Source organism: Delphinus delphis, chromosome 3, assembly GCF_949987515.2.
Source record: "Delphinus delphis chromosome 3, mDelDel1.2, whole genome shotgun sequence".
Classification (NCBI taxonomy): domain Eukaryota; kingdom Metazoa; phylum Chordata; class Mammalia; order Artiodactyla; family Delphinidae; genus Delphinus; species Delphinus delphis.
Window position 1 is genome coordinate 123,899,439 of NC_082685.1, and position 25,606 is coordinate 123,925,044.

A 25,606-nucleotide genomic window follows, 5' to 3' on the forward strand; every position below is an offset into this window, starting at 1 on the left:
TCATTAAAATGTACTAGAGGGACTTCCCTCGTGGTCCAGTGGTTAAGACTCCACCTTCCAATGCAGGGGGTGCAGGTTCAATTCCTGGTCAGGGAACTACATGCCCCACAGTGTGGCCCAAAAAAAATGTGCTAGATACCCAAATGTCCTTCAATGGCTGAAGTGGTACATCCATACAATGGAATACTACTCAGCAATAAAATAAGAACATTCTAATAACATACACAATAGCTTGGATGGATTTAAAAGACATTATGCTTCAAAAGGATATATACTGCCTGATTCCATTTATATGACATTCTCAAAAAGACAAAATTATAGTAAAAGAGAACAGATCAGTGGTTGCCAGGAGTTAAGGGTCAAGGGGAGGACGACTTTCCTAAAGCATATAGCAGAAGGGAGTTTCCTCAGGTGATAAAATTATTCCTTGTATTCTAACTGTGGTGATGTTTTCACAAATCTACATGTGTGAAAATTTACAGTAGTGTATACCCCCAAAAAAGTCAAATTTACTCTATGTAAATTAATAAATAACAATTTTTAAGTCCTTTTATTTTCAAATACAAATATTTGTGGGTAAAAAACAAAATACATATAAAAAACTGCTAGACAAACACTTGTTTGATTTACAGTCATGACCAGTTTTACAAAGGAAAAACAAAGAGTACTTTGAATGGAGAACAGGGAACCCTCCTACACTGCTGGTGGGAATGTATATTGGTGCAGCCACTGTTGAGAACAGTATGGATGTTCCTTAGAAAACTAAAAATAGAGCTACCATATGATTCAGCAATCCCACTCCTGGGAAAAGATGAAAACTCTAATTTGAAAAGATACATGCACCCCAATGTTCATAACAGCACTATTCACAGTAGCCAAGACATGGAAGCAATCTAAGTGTACATCAACAGATGAATGGATAAAGAAGATGTGGGATATGTGTGTACACACACACACACACACACACAACGGAATATTACTCAGACGTAAAAAAGAATGAAATATTACCATTTGCAGCAACATGGATGGACCCAGAGATTATACTAAGTGAAGTAAGTCAGACAGAGAAAGACAAATATTATAAAGATATCACTTATATGTAGAATCTAAAAAATGATAAAAATGAACTTATTTACAAAACAAACAGTCTCAAAGACACAGAAAATAAGCTTATGAATATCAAAGGGGAAAGAGGGGGGCTGAGGGATAAATTAGGAGTATGGGATTAAATAGATACACCAGTATATGTAAAATAGATAAATAACAAGAATTTACTGAATAGCACAGGGAACTATAGTCAATATCTTGTAATAACCTATAATGGAAAAGAATTTGAAGCTGTACACCTGAAACTAACACAATATTGTAAATTAACTATAGTTCAATAAAAAAAAGAGAGAGTGCTTTGAAGGTACTGAAAAGCATGCCAATTTACAGAATTTGTCAAGAACAGTCCAAACACAGAGAGACTAGCCAGCAAGACTGGTGCAGAATGACTGAATAGGATAAGACTCAAGAAGTAAGCCAAAATTTTGGCAGACCCTGTAGGACAAGTTACTCCATGGAAGCCACTGAAGAGTTCTCAAGTAGGAGAGGGAAAAGAACATTTTTGCTTTTAAAAAAATGGTTCTGTCTTCTTCTTTGTGAAATACGACTTGCAGGAGATATAAGATCAGTTTAGGAGACTGAAGCAGTAGTCCAGGAAGAAGAATAAGATAGCTTATATAAAGATGGTGGAAGTGGAAATGGAGGCTATGGATCTGAGATACATTTACAGGTCTAGTTAACAGCTTTGGTGATGGATTAAATGTGGGAAGTTTCTGACAAGAGTAACTGGGTGTTCAGAAGTATCCAAGACTGAGAGGGGCATAGTACATTGGTTATCTCACCTCCATCAAATATATCCAATTCAATAACATTACTGAGAACCTACTATGTGCCAGGCATTGTGCTAGACTATAAGGATACTAAAGATAAACAAAATCCTGGTCCCTGATCTCAAGCAGCTCAAGATGCCCTGAGAGAGAATAAATGTTCAACTGAGATACTCATTTTAACAATACCCTTCCTGACCATGTAAGGTATTCTGTAAGCAAGTATCCTATGTTTAGTGTTAAACAGAGGGAAAAAAATGTGTACAACATTATCATCATCACAGGCAACATTTATTTACTGAGCATATACTACTTCCCAGGCATTGCTCTAAGTATTTGAAACGTATTAGCTCACTCAACATACAAAATAATGCAACAGTTTAGTTCCATTTTATAGATAAGCAAAGAGACAGGGATAGGTTAAGTACTTTGCTCAAGGTCACGCAATTAATTTTAAGAGCGAGAATTCACATCTACCCAGTGTGGCTCCAGAGCCTGGACCTTTCAGCCCTTCACTGTATCTCAACACATGGGCCTAGCTTCTAAAACGCCCAGGAGGTAAAATACAGAAAGTAGAAATAGACAAGTAATCCAAGATAAAAGATGCATGATTCAGTCAAAAAAATTCAAGGAGGCAGAAATCACTTTTAGACATAGAAATTGGAAAGAGTTTTGACAAATGAAAAACTGAGAGATAAATAAAGAAATATCAAAGGAGAGCAAATGATACCGTGAGCCAATAAAACTGTACCTTTAACTACCTCAAACTCTACCCTCTACCCTCTTTCTCCAGTTTCCCTTCAACCTACAGACTGAATTCCAAACATTTTTCTCTGGTCTATAATAGATAAGGGCGTTTAAGGGCCATCACTGACGAATGTTAAGAGTAGCAAATACAAACTAAGGGTCAACTCTATACAACCACTTTGTAAAGAGTAGTCAACAAAAGCTTCTTTCTGGGTTGAAATATCTGTCAATTCCTGAAAAATGAAATGGAGGCAACAACAATAATGAAAAGAATAATGAGTAAGTGCTCGCACGTGTGCCCAAGGGATGTGCATGAAACAGCTGCAGGGAGATAAGAGTCTTTCCTCAAATGGTGGCACTGGTCACATTTGGACAGACTGAATGGGGGAAGGACTCAGAGTAAATGAGGGAAAGCCTAAGATGGTACCTTCACACACTTGGTCAAAATGACTGATGTAGTAACATTAATAGTGGTAGCATGTCATGAAGAACCTAGGGGTAAGACAGGAATAAAGACGCAGACCTACTGCAGAACGGACTTGAGGATATGGGGAGGGGGAAGGGTGAGCTGTGACAGGGCAAGAGAGAGTCATGGACATATACACACTAACAAACGTAAGGTAGATAGCTAGTGGGAAGCAGCCGCATGGCACAGGGATATTGGCTCAGTGCTTTGTGACAGCCTGGAGGGGTGGGATAGGGAGGGAGGGTGGGAGGAAGGGAGACGCAAGAGGGAAGACATATGGGAACATATGTATATGTATAACTGATTCACTTTGTTATAAAGCAGAAACTAACACACCATTGTAAAGCAATTATACCCCAATAAAGATGTTAAAAAAAAAATAGTGGTAGCAGCGTTACTTGATAGATAGTAGCAATGATTGATAGAGTAACAATCATTCTGTAAGCAGCTTTTGGCAGGAAAGTGCTCTCTACAGGAGGCCCCTTTTGTCACTTTAGCAGAGCTATATTGTCACTAACCTTAAACCAGGCACTCCCATGCTCTACTCATCTCCAGCCCTAGCACAGCTTTCAAATCTTTTGATCACACAATACCCTGCCTAACCTGTTGGTTCTTTCCATAGATCAAAGAAGTAGAAATGAAGAATAAATAATTAACAGATGACCAGATCTCTTTCCCAGCTTCCCCTTCAGTAATCTTATGAGCAAACTGTGTGAACAAGGTAGCATCTAAAGAGAGATCACAAGAAGCCGACAAGCTGGCAAGCAGGGAAAGATGGTGATGACTCTGACTCTGAATCTCAATGATGAACTGAGATTACCTCCCCTTTTTTTCTTTAAAAACTTTCATGGCGGGCTTCCCTGGTGGCGCAGTGGTTGAGAGTCCACCTGCCGATGCAGGGGACATGGGTTCGTGCCCCGGTCTGGGAAGATCCCACATCCCGCAGAGCGGCTGGGCCAGTGCGCGTTCTGGAGCCTGTGCTCCTCAACGGGAGAGGCCACAACAGTGAGAGGCCTGCGTACCGCAAAAAAAACAAAAAAAAAAACAAAAAAAAACCTTTCATGGCCAAGCAGAAACTTCAGAGTTGGTTTGGGGACACAAGGCCGCCTTCCCCCCAGATTGCCAGCTTTCCGGTTAAAAGCAATGTTTTCTATTTCTACCAACACTTGCCTCTTGAGTATTGATTTTTGAGTGGTGAGCAGCCAGACCTGTTTGATAACAATTGATTGAGCAATCATATGCATTACACTTTAATAGGCATTAAATATACATTCTCCAATTTATCCTAATAATGACCCACAGGTACTAGTTCAAATGCCTCACTGCTGAAATATGAGAAAACTGAGGCCCAGAGAGGAATAAGTGGTCCAATGTCACACAAATAGTAGGTAGAGCATGCGTCTCAAGCTAAATTTAGCTTTCCTCTCCATCACACTGTGTCTTTTTCTCTCTGAGACTCAGAGTAAAAGCAGAAGCCCAAAGAAAAGAATCCCAAAAAGTAAGATGCTCCTCAAGCTATGAAAGTATTTACCTACACAGGAAAAATCAGAAGTACATAGGATTCATGATAGAAAAAGTCAGAGGACTTTTTCTATTCCTTAGTTTTTATCCCCTTGTTGAAACTAGCTACTCTGTAAAGATTATTTTTCTATTTTGCTTCAGGGCCTATACCCAATCGATACCTCATTCTCAATCAGAATCTTCTCTTATTCTCATTAAACAGTTTAAGGTCCTGAAACTTCAAAGCAATCCTATTCACTCACAGTATTGCTTTCTTGGGTTATCTGTTTAAAAGAAGCTTGATGCCATACTATGGTTGGTGATTAGTTAACATTACCCATGGTCTATAAGATGACTGCCACATTATCAAAAGTTTGTCAGAAGCCCTTATCTAATTTGTAGACATGGCGCTGGTCCTAGATGTGAGGAGAGCATTAAGAGTGTAGTCCCAAAGTCACAAGCATTCAGGAACTCTCCTAAGCAACTAGGACAGGAGATGGAAGACGTATGTAGTTGTTGTTCTAAGAAGCCAGGTTGCACTGAATAATAATGTGTAAACTGAATGCACAGCATGGTGCCCTGGCACATGATAGAAACTTCAAAAATATTGCTGAATGTCTGTTGTATCAGTATCCCAGGCTTGATATTAGAAAGAAAGGTAGGGGCACTTTAGTTCTGCTGTATGTTTCAAGGGTAAAGTGAATTTGTATTGGAAATGAAAACCAAAATGGACTATTTCCATTCAAATTCTAAGGTGAGAGGATAGAAACACTTCAAAATACTTCCAAATCTACCGAACTTTTGGGTGGGGGGAGACACTGGGTTTTCAAAGGACCTGCCAGAAGAACAAGTTGACGTTCGGCTTTAAAAAGAAAGTTTTATAAATGATTATAACCCTTCAATAAAAAAATCACTAAGCCCAGGAATTAATAATTTACTTCTATTTTTCACAAAACTACTCAGTGAACATGCAATTATGGCACCAACTGTCCATCTTCCTAAACCATCTTGTCTACACCCTCCAGCTTCTGTTACCAAAAGATACATGTGCATAGCCTAATCAAAAAAATAAGATTAAAAGCTGCATTATAGAGGGGTTTTTCCCCAGTTAGACTGAAATGATTTGAACCAATACTTACTGAAAATTGCATTAGGTTAGATGCAAAGGAAAACGTTAATAATCCAAAGATTATTCTTTTGGAAATCTAAAAGCATCTATTCCATTAGTAAAACATATTCACAAGGAGATGAGGAGCAGAACCTCAACAGCTGAGGTCCTGAATCCTCAAAGTACTCTTTCACGTGTTTCTATTTTCCCTACATAACAATGAGAGAAAGAGAAATAGTCATCATTCAATATACCCAAGGAGGATTATTCATTGTGTGGTCAACTCTGGCAAAATAAACATTCTAAACAATTTCCCCCTTGACACCTCACTGCCCCTTTCCACAAATTAGTATATAATCAGATAACACTAGGATATATACTAGGTTCTAACTAGGTTAGAAATCAGTTCAAGCTAAATCTTCAGGGGAAAAAACAGCAATAATAAGAGCAAACATCATAAAACAAAAGCCCTAGACTATGCAAGGACATGTCCGTTTTCCCCACAGTAATCTCACTATTTAGCATTCCACAGACATTCAGTAAGTATTTGATGGAAAAGAGGAGGGAGTGATCATTCACTTAAAGGGCAGAATAATCACCTTTAGGGGTGATTATAATTATAATAAGGGTGCCTTCTGCCACTCTGATTCTGCACCTAGAATACTGTATGGCACACTGAAATAGCTCAGCCAAGGCTTGATCATCTTGCCTATTAAGTACACACAAAAAGTAAAGAATAAAATGCTTTCCATCAGTCCTCTCAGATTGGCTTCTCCTATCTCTTCTCCAGAGGGGATACAAGAGTTTGACACACATACACAGCATAGCTTTTCAGTGGCAACTTGACTTCCAATGCCATCTCAACCTACTTACGGAAACCCATTTATAAAATCATACCTCTACAATGTATAGGAATCTGTTGTTTGAAATTACCCATTGCTCTAATCTACTTTATTGAAAACAAAAGGTAATTCATAACTAATTCACTTTAGAAATAATGTCTCATAATCTCTCATCTTTTAAAAAAATTATGGCACATAATATGTGTAAACAAATGTGTTCACTGATGACTTTTCATTCCAAAATTAACCATCATTATCATGGAAACAACAAATGATGCAAAAGGATTGTCAGCATTTACTGAATGTTTATTATTAAATGCCTTGGGAATTTCTTTAACTATACTCTTTGTATAACCTGTGCATGTATTTTTTTAACTGTAGCATTGTAGAACACTATAAATTGTTTATTATTCATTACAGTAAACTGATATTCCAAGAAACCAAGTGACTTCCCAAGTGTATGAACAAAAATTCAATTCCAAATCCCACAATCTCACACTCCCTCCTCTCTAAATTTATGAAACTATATTTAATGCTCAAATGACCAATTTAAATTTAAATGACACATCCTTTTCAAAGTAATACATCTAAATTCATTCCACACTTTTTTTTTTGCAAAGGGTATTGGTCAGGTATTAAATAAATAAATATATATATATATGCATGTATAACTATACACACACACGCGCGCTGTGTATGGGTTGTCCAAAAACTTCCGTAGATCTCACAGAAAACCCAAATGATATATATATATATATATATATATATATATACTTTAATAAACAGATTAAAAGTATGCCTAAAGTAGCCCCATTCGAAGAACTCCTAATTTGCAACAATACTACAAATCAGAGTATACATAAAAACACCCCTCTTAAAGGGCTGCTAAATGTGAACATCTTTTTATGGTGTGTTAATATGACAAAATTAAAGAATGATCTATTTACCTCAAAAAGTGCACTTTTTAAAAGACTGACCAAAAAGTATGCTTTACTTCCAACTAGAACTGACAAACTGAGAGATCAAATTAGCTTAATTTTTCAGGCATAAACATTCTTTAGATGTTCAGAAAAAAATGTTATTTAAGTGGGAGAAAAAATAACACCCAATTACAGTGTAAATATTTATTAAATTCATTCAATTAACTTACCGTGCACCTACTATGTGTTAGTCATGGTGCTAAGAGACAATTAATACTCAGTGTATTGATTATGCCTTTTTATTTTCTGTGTGCTGATGCTTTGACAGATGGGACCTGGAAAGACTGGCCCTCTTAGGGTTAGCCAATTCCGAGATAGAAAATGGCTGCCTTTGAGCACATATTTCATACACAAACTAACTGATCCACAGCTCTTACTCCAACTATCAAGCTCTTACACTCCATGCCACTATCTCCCTTCTCCTAACTAACCTAGGGCCAGGTACCAGACAACTCATGACAGTCCCTACATCCTGTAGCCTACTAAAATTACTCAAACTTGCCAGTCCTAAACCGGCTTACCCTTGCTTTCGCATCCCTTCCCACAGAAACCACAATAAAGGCTCTTGCCCACATTTCCCCCTCTCCCTCTATCTCTTGACCAACTCTGGTGTTTCCCCATGTGGTTCTCTGTGGTGTGGTATGCTCCTTCCTCTTGGGAACGAACTGTAAGTAACAAAAACCTTCAATGGCAATTGTCCCTGATCTGCTGGCCTTGCTGTATCTGAAAAATATTAAATCCTACATTTTAAAGCACCCAGGGTCTACTATGGAGGCACCTGTATTTCGTAACGTTTACTGAACAAATAAATGAATGACTAAGCCAAGAATGAATGCTGGCAGCAAACATGCAAGCAAACACTAGATCAAAAATTAAAGACCTGAATTCTAGCATAAAGACCTGAATTCTAGCATTTTCAATATGTGGTAAGTTGGGCAGCAGCAAATTTACAATGAGTAAATTATGCGTAACAGTATTGCCAGATGAAAATTAGTAACTGCCTGATTCATCTCAGAGAATAAAACTGACTCTCCCTTGAAGGCCTTACTTTCCTAGGATTTATGCTCTATTCTCAGCCTAGCTCTCCAGCTTTATTATTCTTACTCTCTTCACTCTAATGGCTGCCACACTGGCCTTCTTTCAGTTTCCTGAAGGTGTCCTCACCCCTCCAGATACAGAGCCTTTGCCCAGGTTGTTCTGCCTTTTTGGAATACTCATTCTCTCTCAACTCAATTAACTAGAGTTAATTTCTCTCAACAAACTAGAGTTAATTTCTCCTCTTCATATCTCAGCAAACATTTCTTCAGGAAAGTCCTTCTGTACTGCATTAATGCCCTAATCTGGCAGCTGCACAGTATCCATGTCAACTGTTATCATTTTTATTCTGTAGTTCTGTAATTCTTTAACTTCTGTCCTCTTCACTTGACTGTTACCCCGCAAATACAAAAACCACATTTATCCTCATACCGTTCCACTACTACTCATTAACATTAGGATATTAGAAAGCAAACAGGTAGCTGGAATGTAATTAAAATAAAGCAGTTTTATGCCTCATTGGTCAAAGTATTTAGAGAACATTCCTGGTAATAAAGAAATAATCTCTCGGACGCTCCACTCCATGCTCTGAGGTTGATTAAGGTCTGCGCCTGCACCAGTGCTGGCTAGCAGGCTCACCAACCTGCAGGCGGGGGCTACCAGGCATGGAGCCGGCGCCAGTGGCAATGGGAAACCCAGTTACCAAAACTGACTCTAGATGAGAGAACCTAACAGACCAGTAACAATGGAAGAAATTGAGAAAGTTATCAAAAAGCTACCATCCCCCAAAATACCAGGCCCAGATGGTGTTACAGGTTAAAAAAAAAATCCTTCACAAAGAAAGATCTTAAGCAACATGATGAACTCAGAAGCTCATGAAAACAGGCCACCAATCCTAATGTTTTAAAAACAAGATATATCACCTCATATTGCGAATGTTAGTGAAATGAAGCATTACTTGTGTGGATTCTGTGTAGCTTTCAACAATGTAGCAATCATTGGGCTTCCCCGGTGGCGCAGTGGTTAAGAATCCATCTGCCAATGCAGGGGACATGGGTTCGAGCCCTGGTCCGGGAAGATCCCACATGCCACAGAGCAACTCAGCCTGTGTGCCACAACTGCTGAGCCTGCACTCTGGAGCCCACGAGTCACAACTACTGAACCTGCATGCTACAACTGCTGGAGCCCGGACGCCTGGAGCCTGTGCTCTGCAACAAGGGAGGCCACCGCAATGAGAAGCCCACACACCACAACGAAGAGTGGCCCCCACTCACCTCAACTAGAGAGGGCCTGCGCACAGCAATGAAGACCCAATGCAGCCCAAAATAAATTAATTAATTAAAAAAAAAACAATGTAGCAATCGCATTTCCCATTGGAAGGTCCTCTTGGCAAGAGCTGTATGAAATCAAAACCCAGGATGCAGTACTTCAGTTGAGAAGGGATGGATTTCGAAACTTGCACCATGGAATCCTTCCCCCATTAATGGACAAGACAACAACACTAGCACTTATGTTTGGTCTGTATGAGGATTTATCTTGCCCTCTCCTTAAGCATATCAGTACTCCAGAGTTTGCAACCGGTAGGTAGCATGGCAGCAGTACTTGCAGGGATAACAGAAAGCAATTTTCATACCACTGGAACGAGTTCAAACATTGCTTCAAGACCACAAGTATCATGACAAATTTACACTTGTCAGGCTTTCAAGGCACTGAAATGCCATGGAATTAGAGAGTGTTATCAAGGCCTGGTGCCTGTTCTTTTCAGTAATGGGTTCAGCAACGTCCTTTTTTTGCCCTTCGAGGTCCCATCAAGGAACATCTGCCTATGGCAATGACTCACAATGCTCGTTTGGTCAATGATATTATCTGTGGAGGTCTATAGGGTGCCATGTTGGAATCTTGTTTTTTCCAGTTAATATTGTAAAAACTTAAATGCAGTCTCAGATTGATGGTGAATTTCCATCTTTCCCCAAGGTTTTCCAAAAACTCTGGTTAAAACAGGACAGGAATCTGACAAATCTCAGAGGTGCCCATCTCTTGGGGCATAACTGATGCAACTTATGAATTCTTGTTAAAGATTATATGAAAGAAATCAGTTAAGTGCCACTTATCAACTGAAGAGACCCAAGAGAAATGCATTTTGGCCTCATTCCTAATCAGCCAAATACAAGTTGGTGTCATAAATCCAGGGCACAATGAATTATGGGCAAAGCTGCTTTCCTTAAGCACCAACAAATTCAGAATAGACACTTTCAGTAGGAAAAAAGAATGGCGGGGGGGAGAGCGAGAGAGAGGCTGGGGACAGGGATGAGTGAATAAGGACTGCTGAAGAGCACATGGTTCCTTCTGGAGGTGACAAAATGTTCTAAAACTGATTGTGATGATGGATGCACAACACTATGGATATGCTAAAGAGTACTGAACTGTACACTTTAAATGGGTGAATTGTACGGTCTGTGAATTATATCCTTATCAAGCTGTTACCACACACATACACACAAAAGATGTTTCTAAGACATTTTTCTTGTGAAAGACGTAAAAAATTAAGAACTAATTTTTACTGTAGTAAAGCTACTAAAATATTAGGTTAAGAATTTACAGATAAAAGAAAATAATGTAAAATACTAAATAAGAATACATGACCTAGGAGTAAAAGATGCATCCTAGTGGCGCAGTGGTTGGGTGTCCGCCTGCCGATGCGGGGGACGCGGGTTCGTGCCCCGGTCCGGGAGGATCCCACGTGCCGCGGAGCGGCTGGGCCCGTGAGCCATGGCTACTGGGCCTGCGCGTCCGGAGCCTGTGCTCCGCAATGGGAGAGGCCACAGCAGTGAGAGGCCCGTGTACCGCGGAAAAAAAAAAAAAAAAAAGATGCATCCTACTTTAAAGGATGAAAATAAAATTCTGTCACATTAAATACTCACTTAGGAATGGTCAGTTTAAACCAAACATAATTCTGGTAAAACAACACATCCACAATTTAAAAATTTTAAACTGCCTTTTATTTAGCTATATTTAAACTATAACAAAATACTACTCTATATTTAAACTATACAAAATACTACCTTGATTCTACTAGCCTGTTTTAAAAGCTGTAAAATGACTTAGAAAATTATCTTAGAAAATTTATACAGAATAATAAATTTCCAAATGCTGATCATAATATATACTATTCTTGAGATAGAAGAGAACTATGGAGAGGTACTAAGTGTCCAACCCAAACCTGTGTAGTATATCTGATACCAAGAGGACTTTATTATAAGGTAATTTCACCTGGAAAGCAAGCCATCATACCTAAAAACCCTGCTGTTTTGTCAACCTCTTTTGAATTATTCAACTAGCTTAAGTAAAATATTCCCCATTAGTGACTTCCTTAAATCTAAAAAAGAAAAAAAAAAATCAAAAAATTCAAAATTCTTAAAATGCTTAATCTCAGAGAACACTTATTCACATCTGAAATTATTAGAACTGCATTATAAAAATGTGTCTTTTAAGTTAGACAATGAATTGCTATTTCAGAGAACAGAGTCAAAGGAAAGTTTGATTATTCTCATTCTCATCTATAAAAGTTTTTGTTTAATCTATGCCTTTGGAGGAAAACATTAAAAGAGTTATATGTAAATAATGTTATTTTCATATAAAAATTAGCAGAAAAAATATTACTCCCTTTATGTATAAATAATATGGACCCTAAGAAAGGGAAAAAATTCAAACTTGAAATTATTCCAGCTACAAAACAAAAAGGACACAAGACAGTTGTACTACACAACTACAGAAAAAAAAAAAAAAAAAAAAGGATTGCACTATGTTCAGAAGGTGACCAAGAAGATATACTAAGAACGTCTGGAGAAGACATGGACAAAATCATGTATCCTTAAGTTTAAGTGACAATGCAGAATACTACAAAAGATCATCAAGCTAAAGGTGACATGCCTTTGACCTATGTGGTTAGCATATTTTTAATGAATTAACGAACAGATAAACAAATACTCAATATATTAAAAATGTCCTGAATTTAAATTAATGCATGTACACAGAGACTTAAGCTTTTAGAACTTTACAGTGCAGTAAAAGGACGGATGGATGAGAAAGAGAGGAAGAAAGGGATAAAATAAAAACAGCTAACCTCATCTATCCAGACAGTTTGACCTCAATATGTAAACTCATTTAATCTTTATAATACTCTCATTAGGAAGATACTATTAGTATCCTCATTTCAAAAACAAGGAAACAGGCACAGGCAAGTTATTTGGCCATGGTCATTAGTGACTAGTGGCACTGGAATTTAAGTGTGGTCCTAAAGCCTACAGTCTTTAACACATTTCTGAATCAGAAGTCGTGGATCATGGTAAAAGATAGCTTAATACAATAGTTTCCCAAATGGTCATTCTTTAGATCAGTGATTCTAAACTGGAGGTGGGAGGTTCTACTGGCATCTAGTGGGTAGAGGCCACAGATGCTGCTAAATATGCTGCTATGAACAGCAGCCCCAATATGAAAAAATCATCTGGCCCCAAACTGTCGATAGTACTATGGCTGAGAAACTGTTTTAGAAAAGCGTTATTTCTGCATGTGAAAATCCATTATAATAAAAAAGAAGAAAATAACATTTCCCAAGGTAGCCTGATTCAAAATATCATTATCAATACATTATTCTCTAGACCTGCTTATTTCAGGCAAAGGAAATGTTACATTGCAAAGTCTAAAGAAACACAGGAAGAGGAAATTACTATTATGTAGGAGGTTAACCAAGAAATATCACTGGGGATGTGGATGGGGGAAAAAATTTCCCCAAACTCCATCAACTATGTACCTATAAGTAGAAGAAAGGTGATAAAACTGCTGACCTAAACGTCAACATTACCTTCCACTAGAGCATGTGACCATAAATTTTCCTAAGTTATGTCATGGGCCAATGATAACGTGGCAAACTTAAGTTTTTTTGGTTGCTTTTCAGATGGTCACATTTTCTGTAGCTATCAATGCTTCTTTAGTCATTAATCCATTAAGGACTATAAAGTTAAATCATTGTTCTTTAAAATTCTATTACATTATTCAAGACTTTCTTGATACTTAAAATGACATGAATTCACTACTGCCCAATAGATTTTTCAATACTTCATTTTAAAAACATAAATAAGATCTGATTTTCCCATTCACAAAGCTATCTCTTCACAATTTTTACTTTCTTTAAAACTTTTAAATTTATTTTTCTATTGAAGTATAATTTACGATGTTGTGTTAGTTTTTAGTGTATAGCAAAGAGATTACATACATATTTTTTCAGATTCTTTTCCATTATAGATTATTACATGATATTGAATATAATTCCCTGTGCCATACTGTAAATCCCTGTTGCTTATTTTATATACAGTAGTGTGTATGTTAATCCCCAACTCCTAATTTACCCCCACCATAAGTTTGCTTTCTGTGTCTGTGAGTCTATTTCTGTTTTGTAAATAAGTTCATTTGTATCATTTTTTTAGATGCCACATATAAGTGATATCATATTTTTTAATTTGAAAATTTAATGCTTAAGAAAATTTCAAGCCTTAATAAAATTCTGTCCCTCAATTTATGCAGACTGACATGAGCCCCAGTCTAAGTATTCTTTTAGACTTATAGAAGCCTTTTTTATTTTCTTTACAGAACCCAGCTATTTCCACAACTTAAGTATCAAAAATGTTTTTGAATCACACACATAAAATTAAATATTGAAGGCAACAGTATTATCATAAAAAGTGTAAAACGTATATGCTTTAGATACAATTAGGTATCCTTCTCACTTTTTTTTTTTTTTTTGCGGTAGGCGGGCCTCTCACTGTTGTGGCCTCTCCCGCTGCGGAGCACAGGCTCCGGACGCGCAGGATGAGCGGCCATGGCTCACGGGCCCAGCCGCTCCGCAGCATGTGGGATCCTCCCGGACCGGGGCACGAACCCATGTCCCCTGCATCGGCAGGCGGACTCTCAACCACTGTGCCACCAGGGAAGTCCCTCTTTCTCACTTTTTAATCTGTGTCATTTCAAGTTTTCCCTCAATAATCTCAGTACTTTATGTTACAGAAAACTCTAACATGTTCTATTAACCTTAATACTTTTTTTCCATCCATTAATTTACTGAGCAAATGTTTACAGTGTTGACTACTGCCAAAGAACAGGTTCTTTAACATTTCCATTTTAAAGGCCTGAATAAATCTCTAGTCAGTGTATTTCCACTAAGAGAAAAGAAAAGAGCAGTAAGTTAAAATGTTGGTAACTTCAATTTGGTTTCCAAAAATAAATAAGACGCCACTCAGCTTCACAGTGAGGAAATAATGTTCGTCTTCTGTACATCCACCTGGGAAGCAGCACACCTGGTAGTTCAAAGAGCAAGCTCTGGCATCAAGCTGCCCAAGGTCAAACTTTGCCCTATGACATGTCACTTGCCAGATCCTAGGCAAGTCATTTAACATTAAGTTATTTCTTTGCTCTATAAAAAGAAGACAATCATGCCTCTAACTGAGGACAGTTTAAAAATTAAATGAGATATAAATGTAAAGTACTCAGAAAAGTATAATGCATATGATAATGTAAGCATATAAGGTAGGGGGTCCCCAGAGAAAGAGAATCAGGCATGGCTTTGACATAAGAGAAGCCATTTTTGCCCTAAGTCATTCTGTGATCTAAGCCTGGCCACAATGCTTAACCTTGAGCAGCACTTGGTAATAATGATCTTAAGGAAACAAAAGAACAAACTGTTATCAAGCAAGAGAAGTAGCAAGAGCAAAGATAACAAATTAGTTGTAAAAACTCACAGTTCTGTTTCAATAGTAAAGACTAGCATGAAGCACTCTTGAGCAGTTCTGCAGAATTTAAACCTCCTAGCCACTCAATCTCCAGATCAACTGGAACATAAGGGATGATGATGACCTTCACTGACCCCCATGACTTCAATCAACCAAAGCTTGGACTCTGTCAAACACCCAAGCACCTTCACAAATATGCATGTACTCTTAGCTTAAAACTTCCCAAATTTTGCTGTTCATGGAAACACCCCATTGGGAAAGATCCCCAGTGCTCTTCTTACTTGTTGCAAGTAATAAATCCTTCCTTCTCCCAGTCTTTGACTTGGTTCTACCTTTTGGCTCCACACCCACCAAGAGGCAAACCCGGTTTTTGGCTAACAGTAAGTGCTCAAAAATTATTATCTATTGTTATGGTGTTAGGACTAAACAATTACCTGTGTTCTTAATCCAAATTACCATACCAGAAATAAATAATAAATTTTTAAGAAGAATTTCTAAAGCTAACTGCACTTATTTCACTAATTTATCACTAGGATAAATGTGCTCTAAAAATTCCCTAAGACAAAAAGATACATCATTCTTCTCACACAGTATCAAGTCTTAAAAGGCCTGCTTTTATGCCTTTAAAATTAAAAGTAGCCCAAAAAAAGCATATAATGCCAAACAAAAACAGGGATAAAGGCAAAAAAAAAACAAGCAAAACCAAGATACTCTTCGAAAAATGTCCAAAATCAAAGCATTTTGTATTTGCTTTTGGAAATGAGAATTTTAACAAAGCTTTACTGTAAAGTATAATATAATGACTTCATCTAAGAAAGGAGAAAACAATAACTTGTAAGCTTCTTTAGAGATAATCCAAAATAAATAACAACAAAATTATGTAACAAACTTTTGAATTACCAAGAGGATAATATATTTTATGAAGTGCTACTGACATTGAAATATTATATATTTAATATATTCATATAAAAAGAGGACCTAAAATAAGTCTAACAAAATCTGGTTATTTTAAAAATTGGGAATTCAGACAAAAATGAAATTGGTAAAATGAACATAACCAAGTTAAATAGCAGTGCCCACCACTCCATGCACATCTCTTTAGATCTAGACCAACACTTGCCACATCATTATCTACTAACAAAATTAGCATACATATGCATAAAACAGCACTGCCAGCAACATACAGCAATACCAATGGCCAAAACAGTGCTAACATTTTGATGCTTTAACAAAACAAATTTTAAGAAAACATTTCCTCACCTATTATCAGATGGCAGAAGAGAAAGCAAAGCCAAAGCCGAAAGTTTTCTTCTTTCAGGCTGGGTAATATTGTCCATGCGATCAACCCACATTTCAATCATATTTCCCAAAAGCTGGTCCATCTGAAAAAAGACCAGGAGGCATCTCAAATATTTGAAATGCTATTTACTTGTGGATAAGTACTGTTAAAGGCTAAAACCTCATAAGGAATGGCTAAAGTTCAATTCCAGCAAACCAGAGAATTGGAATATAAGAATTTGGGGCAAGCCTTGAGCTGGAAAAAAATAATTTGGGCAAAACCAGAAAACGACTCTAATTAATCTTGAGAGCCAATTAACTCTGAGAGCCAAAGAGACTTATTCAACTCATCTAGGCTAAGGGTCCAGTTGTTTGGTCAAATACTAGTCTAGATGTTGCCATGAAAGTATTTTGCAGATAAGATTAACATTTACAATGAGCTGACTTTAAGTAAAGGAGATTACCCTAGATAATGTGGGTTAGGCTTCATTCAATCAGTTGAAAGCCTCAAGAGCAAAAACTAAGGTTTCCTAGAAAGAAGAAACCCTGCCTCAAAACTGTAACATAGAAATCCTGCCTGAGTTTTCATTTGCAGCCTGCCCTACAAAATTAGAAATTGCTAGTCCCTGCAATCATATGAGCCAATTCCTTAAAACCCACCTCCCTTCTTGTGTATGTGCGCCTCTACATGTGTATATTCTCTCAATCTCTCTCTCTCTCTTTCCATATACACAGAACTGGTTCTATTTTTCTGAAAACCCCTAACTGATACAGTAAGAATCTATAAAGTAAAACAGGACCAAGTGTACTCATCATGTAGACTGAAAGTGGGTCCCAGGGTTTGCTTATAAACACCTGTACACTTCTTGCACCTTTTAAAGAATGCATTTAAGATCAAAATCTGTATTTCATGGATTTTAGTAATATAAGATCAACCTTGAATTCCCATACTTTCCTACTTTTGTGCTTCTACATTTGTTTCCAAAAAATGTTTCAACACATTTTTTTCCAACACATTCTGAAAAATAATAAACAGTCAAGGAAACACTTATTAGTTTAAGGCAATTATTTATACTTGAGTTCCCCAAACTGTGTGCATCCCAAGATGCCACAGTAAACTCACAAAATATTTAAAATTATTCAGAGAAACCTAACGACATCCGTCAGATACTGCAAAAACTACTAGTTCAAGATAGTTCCCAGTTTTAACATTACACTCCTTTTGATGACTTCATATCTTTGCAAAGTACTACCAAAAAATCAAGGTAGAACAGAAGATGAAAGTGGAAGTATCCAACATGATTCTAAGGTTTAAGAACTTGGGTGTTGCCCAATAGGCATACACATTCCATTAATCAGTAATTGTGTTTATTTAAGAATGAAACAAAGATATTATTCTTTAGATTTTTGTGTATAATTTTCAATAGATACTAAGTTATTAGGACGTGAATACAAATTAATTTGTTTGGATCTAACTACTTAATAAAAGGAACAGTTAGCTATTTATATTTCTTTTAGCCTAGAGGCATTGTGAAAATATTACTAACATATTAAGGGCACAACGAAGCAATACAGTCCAGTAACTGCTGATTTATACCATGTGTCTTCAATTTGTACTTAATTTGGAAACAAATGGCTCAGATATTTTATAGACTTACTGCAATTAATATCTAGTAAGCAAGATTTAAAAAATAAAGCATAACCATACAAAAGCAAATATCCAGTTATTAAAATGTAATATATACAACTAAAGCTATAGTAATATATGTGGTTGAAATGAAGATGCAATCAGCAAAGACAAGTATCTCTATGGTCTAATTTTATTTACTTATAACTTACATTTATTTCCTCTATTATAAAAATATTTAACAGCACATAACAAAACATAGAAACAAGACAACTGTAACATATGTTGATGACCATTTATAGCGAATCATAAAGCAAAAAAAGAATTCTGCAGTATTTCAGAGAACTAATTTCTAAAATCAAGGTATTTCTTAAGCAGCATAATAAAAAGATGATGAGATTTCTCTTTGATAATGTATGCTAAAATCTACCCTGGTGGATCATGCTGAAGATACCACGATTAAATAAATATCTACTATAGAAAGACAGAATTTTATTTCTGACTGGTTCCATCATTTTTACAACTTTAAAGAATATGAGTTATAAATGTTGTCTATAAGAATTAAGTAATTTTATATAATTATATTCCTTGTAGGAACAGAATAATATGTTTATGCAAATGGCGATCTTTTTTTATTTCTCTCTCCAAATGTTATCTTCTTAGTCTAACCTTCATACCAGTTGCTATTCAAGCAATAAAATGTCACTTTTACATAAAATTTCATGAAACATCATTCATTGTGTGGAAACAAAAAAGTACCTTCAATCTCTCTAGTATTAGGAAGATGTGTGCTGTTTCAAGTCAAACACTTAGGACTGATTAAAGAAAAAGTCTTATAATCAAAGTAGCAGGTCCTGAGGAAAGTCATCTTCTTACCTTGTAGAACTGAAGTTAACAAAATGTTTCACTCCTCCCCCCAAATTTATAAAGTCTAAATTAAGGGATATTGCCAGAAAGAGTAAGATGACAATGTTTCTAGAAAACAAGGAAATACTTAAGGAATAGTTGAGTTCAGTCTTAGTTTTATAGAAAGATAAACAGATAATATTACTCCAATTACGCAGCTGCACACACCTTATTGCATCTTTATAAAAAAGTTATTTACCCTAGAAGCATACTGACATTGTGAAAACAATTTTAGCTTTGAACATATGCATTTGCTGGCTCCCTCTGAAATCCCACTAAAATGAGAGTAAAGAAATATAAAAAGCAAACAAATAACCCCCCAGGGTCTATAAAAGAGGAGAAACTACATGGGTAAAGATGGCTACAAGTTTTTGGAAGATGGCAGGTGAATGAAAGAGTGGTAAGTGACTTGGCCGAACAGAAAAGCCTGGAACCAAACTGCCTGCCAGAGGAATAATAATCTAATGCAAACAGACTTGGTTTTCAGAACCTTGCAATCATCAGGCCACAAAGAAGACAGAGGTGAGGCACAGAGCTCAAAACAGGAAAACTAGCTGGGAATCTGTATAAAGAACACTTAGAACCTTCTAGATTGCTTTCCCCACTCCTAAAGGAGTCCAAAGATACAGTATCTGCAAAAATAAAATCCAAGAAGCTCCAACTCAAGGCATCAAGAACAGGGGGAAGGCAAGGTGAGAAACAAATTAAACAGATGACTTAAATAAAAATCAGGACGCTGAATGGCGAAACACCCTCATCCCAAAAGCCTGTTTTCCCATCCTGAATTCCACAACACTTGTTTAAACCAAGATAGATGCTATCCCTCAGAAGAAAGAGGAAGCCTAAAGAGAAAAAGGGCCTACAAATACTGTCATTTTCTAGCAAATTTCCCTACAGCAAAAGTACCATTCTTCAATACCCTAAGGCTCTAAATTCTAAATTACGTTATCAGTCTAAAAAGTTTTCTTCATTCAATATAAAAAATGACTCTGAAAGACTCTGACTAGCAAATGCTTAGAGGTGGAACTGTTCTAATGGTGACTTCTGCAATGAACCCAACTTCTTTCCTAAAGATATTAAATCACTTTTAATTAACTTGGTTTTCTCTACTATCTGACAACTGTTTTCAAGTGTTTAGAAGAGACAAACCTTTCTGCAAAATCCTTGCTTGCTTCAAAGCTATCTGGATTTACTGGAACTCATTTTCCTAGTCCTATTTGATTCTGATGTTCTTTAAAACTGTGCTCACAGTCAAAAGTAGCCATTTGAACTACAATAATATTTCATTCTCTTTCATTTCCGTAGTCTCTAGACTCAAACATGATGGCTTGACAATTTTTGGTCAAATTCTTCGTGAAAAACATTTCTTCTTCACATTGAAAAGTGAAAAAAGAAGTGTTCCATGAAAAGCCAGTGCTCTAAATACAGTGAGAGAAATAAGTCTGAACCTATAACATCTCTCTTCAATCCTTCATATTGTCAAAGGGTTGAAATAGTAACAGCACCAGCCACAGGTCATTATTTCTGTATATTTTGATGTTTAACACAATGGAGGTGGTGGCCTACTCTCGTGTATTTTTTTAAATGTAAACCTAAGACATTTGCGATAATAGAGAAACATAGGACATTTCAGAAAATTTTCCACATGACTTTTATTTATTTATTTTTAAATTTAATTTTGATTTTATATTGGAGTATAGTTGATTGATCACATGATGACTCTTAAATGCACAGCACCTAAAGAACTATCCATAAGTTAGTCTGCCCTGGATTAGCAAAGCATATTATTTTGGGTAGAAAGATGGTGTTAAGCACAGGATAGCACACAGGCAAATTTCCTTTAAGGTCTAATAACAAGTAAAGCTATATTTTCAGATCTTCTCCATTCATGCAAATACATACTATGCTAGGTGACTCATTTCCAGATTCAAATAATGCTGCTACTAACAATCACTTGAAGTAAAATGAAAATATTTAAAAATCAGAAAGTAACTATAAATTTAAAATTTTTAATATAATCTTTCTTATTTTTTATACAAATTGATATTTTAACACTGTCTAACAAGCTATGTAGCACAAATCGTTATCAAACCATTTTAATAATTTCTGCCTTTCCACCACATGAGGACTCAGTGAAAGGTCAGCAGGTTACAATTCAGGAAATAGCAGAATCCAACCACGCTGGCACCCTGATCTTGGACTTCTGAGCCTCCAGAACTTTCATCACCAACTGAGGTATGTACCCCTATATACAGATGAAGCCATGAAAAGAAAAATATGGTACATCTCCCCAACTCTACCATCTCCTAGCTTTGTGACCGTGGAGTTCACAGTCAAATGGAGAAGACAAACAAGTAAGCAATTCTGTAATTCAATCTGCAAGACCATTCAGCTGACCTGTAGAAGAGGGACTGGAGGAAGTCCAATATTAGAGGTTATGGTAATATTCCAGTCACGAGAAAAGCACTTGGGCTATGGCAGCAGCAATGGAGGTGAAAAGAAGATGGATTTAACATGGCTTACAAAAATACAGGGGATGAAGGAATAAGTTAAATGATACCAGGACAGGGCTCAAAGTTCTTTGAGATAACTGGCCCAGGCCCTTAAATAAACTAAGGCGACAGGAAAAAAGGATGGAGATGAGAGAGCTGTTCTACAATAAAAGATGAGAAAACTTTTGAATAAATGAGAGAGAAATACAGATTAAGCATAATGGACACACAAAAGAAGAAATGTCAGAGGACACTGAGTGCTCAAAGAAGACAGAAGACCTTGACGTAAAGATACTGGGACTGGATTGTAAGGAAAAGGTCAGAGTTGGCCTCCCTTAAAGGAGTGACTGTGGCTGCAGATAAGCAGAGTCAGTGACTAAGTCTTAGAAAATGCTTATGGTTTACTAGGAAGTGAAACCCATGAGACCAAGAAGGACATCAATGGGAAATTAACTTACAGTGTCCTGGAACCTAAAGAAGGGAAGAATTTCAAGGAATGTGTGAATGAGTGTGTCACCTAAAACCAAAACAGGAAGTTACTGTGCCCTCCAATGAGGTTTATGTTATACAAATATAAAACACGTATATAGTTACACACATATACACATCAATAAATACATATGTATACACATATATATTTGCATGTTATAGGTCAATCTACCTTGATTCATCTAAAAGACTTGTCTTTTTCTGGACTTTCCTGGTGGTCCAGTAGTAAAGAATCTGCCTTCCAATGCAGGGGACTCGGGTTCGATCCCTGGTCAGGGAACTAAGATCCCACATGCCATGAGGCAACTAAGCCCACGCGCCACAACAACTGAGCTTGCATGCCACAACTACTGAGCTTGCACACCTCAACGAGAGCCTGCGTGCTGCAACTACAGAGCCCACGCGCCACAACTAGAGAAAGAAAACCCACATGCCACAACTAGAGAGAAGCCCGCGCCACAATGAAAGATCCTGCAAGCGGCCTCAAGGAAGACCCCGCGAGCCGCAACTAACACCCGACGCAGCCAAAAAAAATAAATAAAATAAAATAAATAAATAAATAAAAGACTTGTCTTTTTTGCATTAAATTTCCTTGGTACATTTGTCAAAAATAAACCGACCATTAATGTGTGCACCTATTTTCCAACTCACTTCTGTTTCATTGACCTAAATGTTTATTTTCATGCTATCCCACTTTCTTGGTTAGTATATATAAGTTTATAATAGGTCTTGAAATCAGATAGTATTATATATTCTTCAACTTTGTTCTTGTTTAAAGTAGGTTTGGCTATTCTAGGTCCATTACATTTCTATATAAATTTTAGAATTAGCCTGCCAATTTCTACCAAAAAAAAAAATTTTTTTTAGGGAAAATTTTTATCTTAGCAATAACGAATCATCTAATCCATGAGCATACATATACATTTACTGAGATGTTTTTTAATGTTCTCAGCAATGTTTAGTAGTTTTTACTGTACCTGTCTTACACACATTTTGTTAACTGTATCCTAAATATTTCTAGGTTTGAATGTTATTGTAAATCGTGTTTTGAGAATTTCAGTTTCCAGTTGTTCACTGGTAGTGAAGAGAAATAAAATTGTTTTTTACATATTGACCAAGTAACCCATGACCTTAGTAAATTTAGCAGTAGTTTTACTGGAGACTGTAATATACAATCATGTTGTTTGCAAAGTGAGTCAGTTTTACTTATTCCTTTCCTATCTGTATGCTTTTATTTGTCTTCTTATTGCCTTGTTGCACTGGTAGGGCTCCCAGTATCATAATGAATGGAAGTATTGATATATCAAATCTGTTATAATTCTGCTCATTCTACTGCAAATATTTTGGATATTAAAGCTGAGAGATCTGTGATAGATACGTTAAATCACTTTTTTGTAATTGACCATATAAAAGAAAAAATTATGAAAGTGAAAGATATTATGAAAATTAAGAAATGTGAACTATCATTCAACCAAAACGAAGTATTAATTATAAGAAAAATTGTGTAATTATGTGACCGCCCCCCTTTTTGATGACAGATGAAAAATATATTGAATCTTTAGGTTCTTTCATTTACTGTATCCTAAACTTGGCTAATGATAGTTGTAAAGCTCAGCTCACTGAAAATGAAATAAAATTAAACCAATTAACATGACTTTTGGATAAACAAATATGACTTTTGGATGAAGTCTAAATATCTCTAAATATCCCAAACAGCATTTAGAAGAGCTAGAAAAGCGCTGAATAGAACTGCATTTAGTTTAATATAAGATGAGAGGTGATTCATGACTAGAAACATTAAGACAAATTACTACTTTTTGAGACTACAGGTTGGCTAGTGACTAATACTTAGGGAGGAAATTGTTGAAAATATTTGATGTCATTTTTTTATGTAAAATCTTGACCCAAACTAGAGTATTATTCAGCTAGTGTGAGCAGCATCAAATAAAGAATCATATTTACAATTTTTAAATATCAGCAAATGATTTAGAAATTACTGTTTCATGTGCATGTGTATAAAATAAATTGATATCTTTTTCCTATGTTTTCTTCTGGAAGCTTTTATAGTTTTAGTTTTTTTGATCAATGATTCATTCTGAGTTAATTTTTTTGTGTCAAGTACTTCTTTGAAGAAATGATCTGGTGATGTGCCCAAAACTATTTGTGGAAATGTTGACACATGTTTAGGATTTGACTACATCAAAGAGTAGTTTTGAACATCTCAGCTTTCATATATTGCAAGAAAACTATCAACATTTGCTTAATAGCATTAGTACATATAAGGGAGAAATGAAAAGAAAAAGTAAAACTGCAGAGTTAATATTCTTCCAATTTCATAATTCAATTCCTGATTTGCAGGTATATTATTTATGTTTCTCTGATGCTTAATCAGTATGATAGTAAACATGAAATTTATTAAGAAAAGCTTTCTGATTTGTTTGATTTACATCCCTCATTGCATATGATTAAATTTAGTGACTTAGAACCAAATATGTGGAAAATGTTTTTTTAGTTTTGACTGAAACTATATACAACTTCTCCCTAGAGAGACACTGGCAATGAGGTTTTCAGTTAAATATTTCTTACTGAAATATTTTTCTTAAACACCATATTTATTATTTCAAATATTGTTTCACCTAGCTATATGAGTTCAATAAACATCATTAAATATCTTCAAAGTCATGAATTTCTCATTTTAAGTAATCTATATAAATATTTCAAAAAGCCGTTTTCTCATTTCAGTAAATACATGTTAGCTAGCAGGTGAAAAACAAATTTAGAATATAATGGTAGTCCCATAAATATTAATTTTTTGAAATTTCTATTAAATATTTCATGTCTTAAGATACTGTATTAAAACTGCATAGTTGACAGAATTTTTTAAATGCTGATGGTACTTTTCCAAATGTTTTTGTTCACTCTGACAGTGGAAAAACTTTATTATCTCAATCACTTTATTATCTAACATAAATTCATGATGTTTCCTTAATTTTTTTCCTCACTGACTGCTGCAAAAATTCTTTACTTTGCCAGAAACATTAATAGAACATGACTGACATTCTGATGAAATGTATTTAGAACCTTCAACTTCTAATGATACAATTCTTAAGCACCTTTGCATCCAAAGTTTATATCATTAAGCAATAACAAATCACTATATTTTGCTGAAATAATAAAAATATTTTTCATTCCAGAAATAAAGATTACTTTTACTTGGCACCGAGTCCTAAAGTTTCAAGAGGTTCCAGATCGTTCTAAATTCTTCAACATATCAGAAGATGTTCTACACTGCAATTTATTGTTAACATAATTTCTTCATTGTACTCCTGCACATTCAAAAGATTTATTTACAAAACAGAAATGATAGGGACTTCCCTGGTGGTCCAGTGGTTAAGACTTCGCCTTCCAATGCAGGGGGTGTGGGTTCATCCCTGGTCGGGAAGTTAAGATCCCACATGCCTCGCAGCCAAAAAACCAAAA

The 25,606-nt window shown here is 36.1% G+C and overlaps 1 protein-coding gene and 1 pseudogene across 1 annotated transcript in view; one reads left to right on the forward strand and one right to left on the reverse strand.

The window, feature by feature from the left end:
• Positions 1-25,606, reverse strand: part of IPO11 (importin 11) — a 221,902-nt gene that overhangs the window by 56,826 nt on the left and 139,470 nt on the right. The window contains exon 27 of the mRNA XM_060009435.1: positions 16,595-16,716. Within this exon, the coding sequence (XP_059865418.1) occupies positions 16,595-16,716 (122 nt within the window). The remainder of the gene's footprint in view (positions 1-16,594; positions 16,717-25,606) is intronic.
• LOC132422221 (mitochondrial nicotinamide adenine dinucleotide transporter SLC25A51-like) lies at positions 9,137-10,638 on the forward strand (annotated as a pseudogene).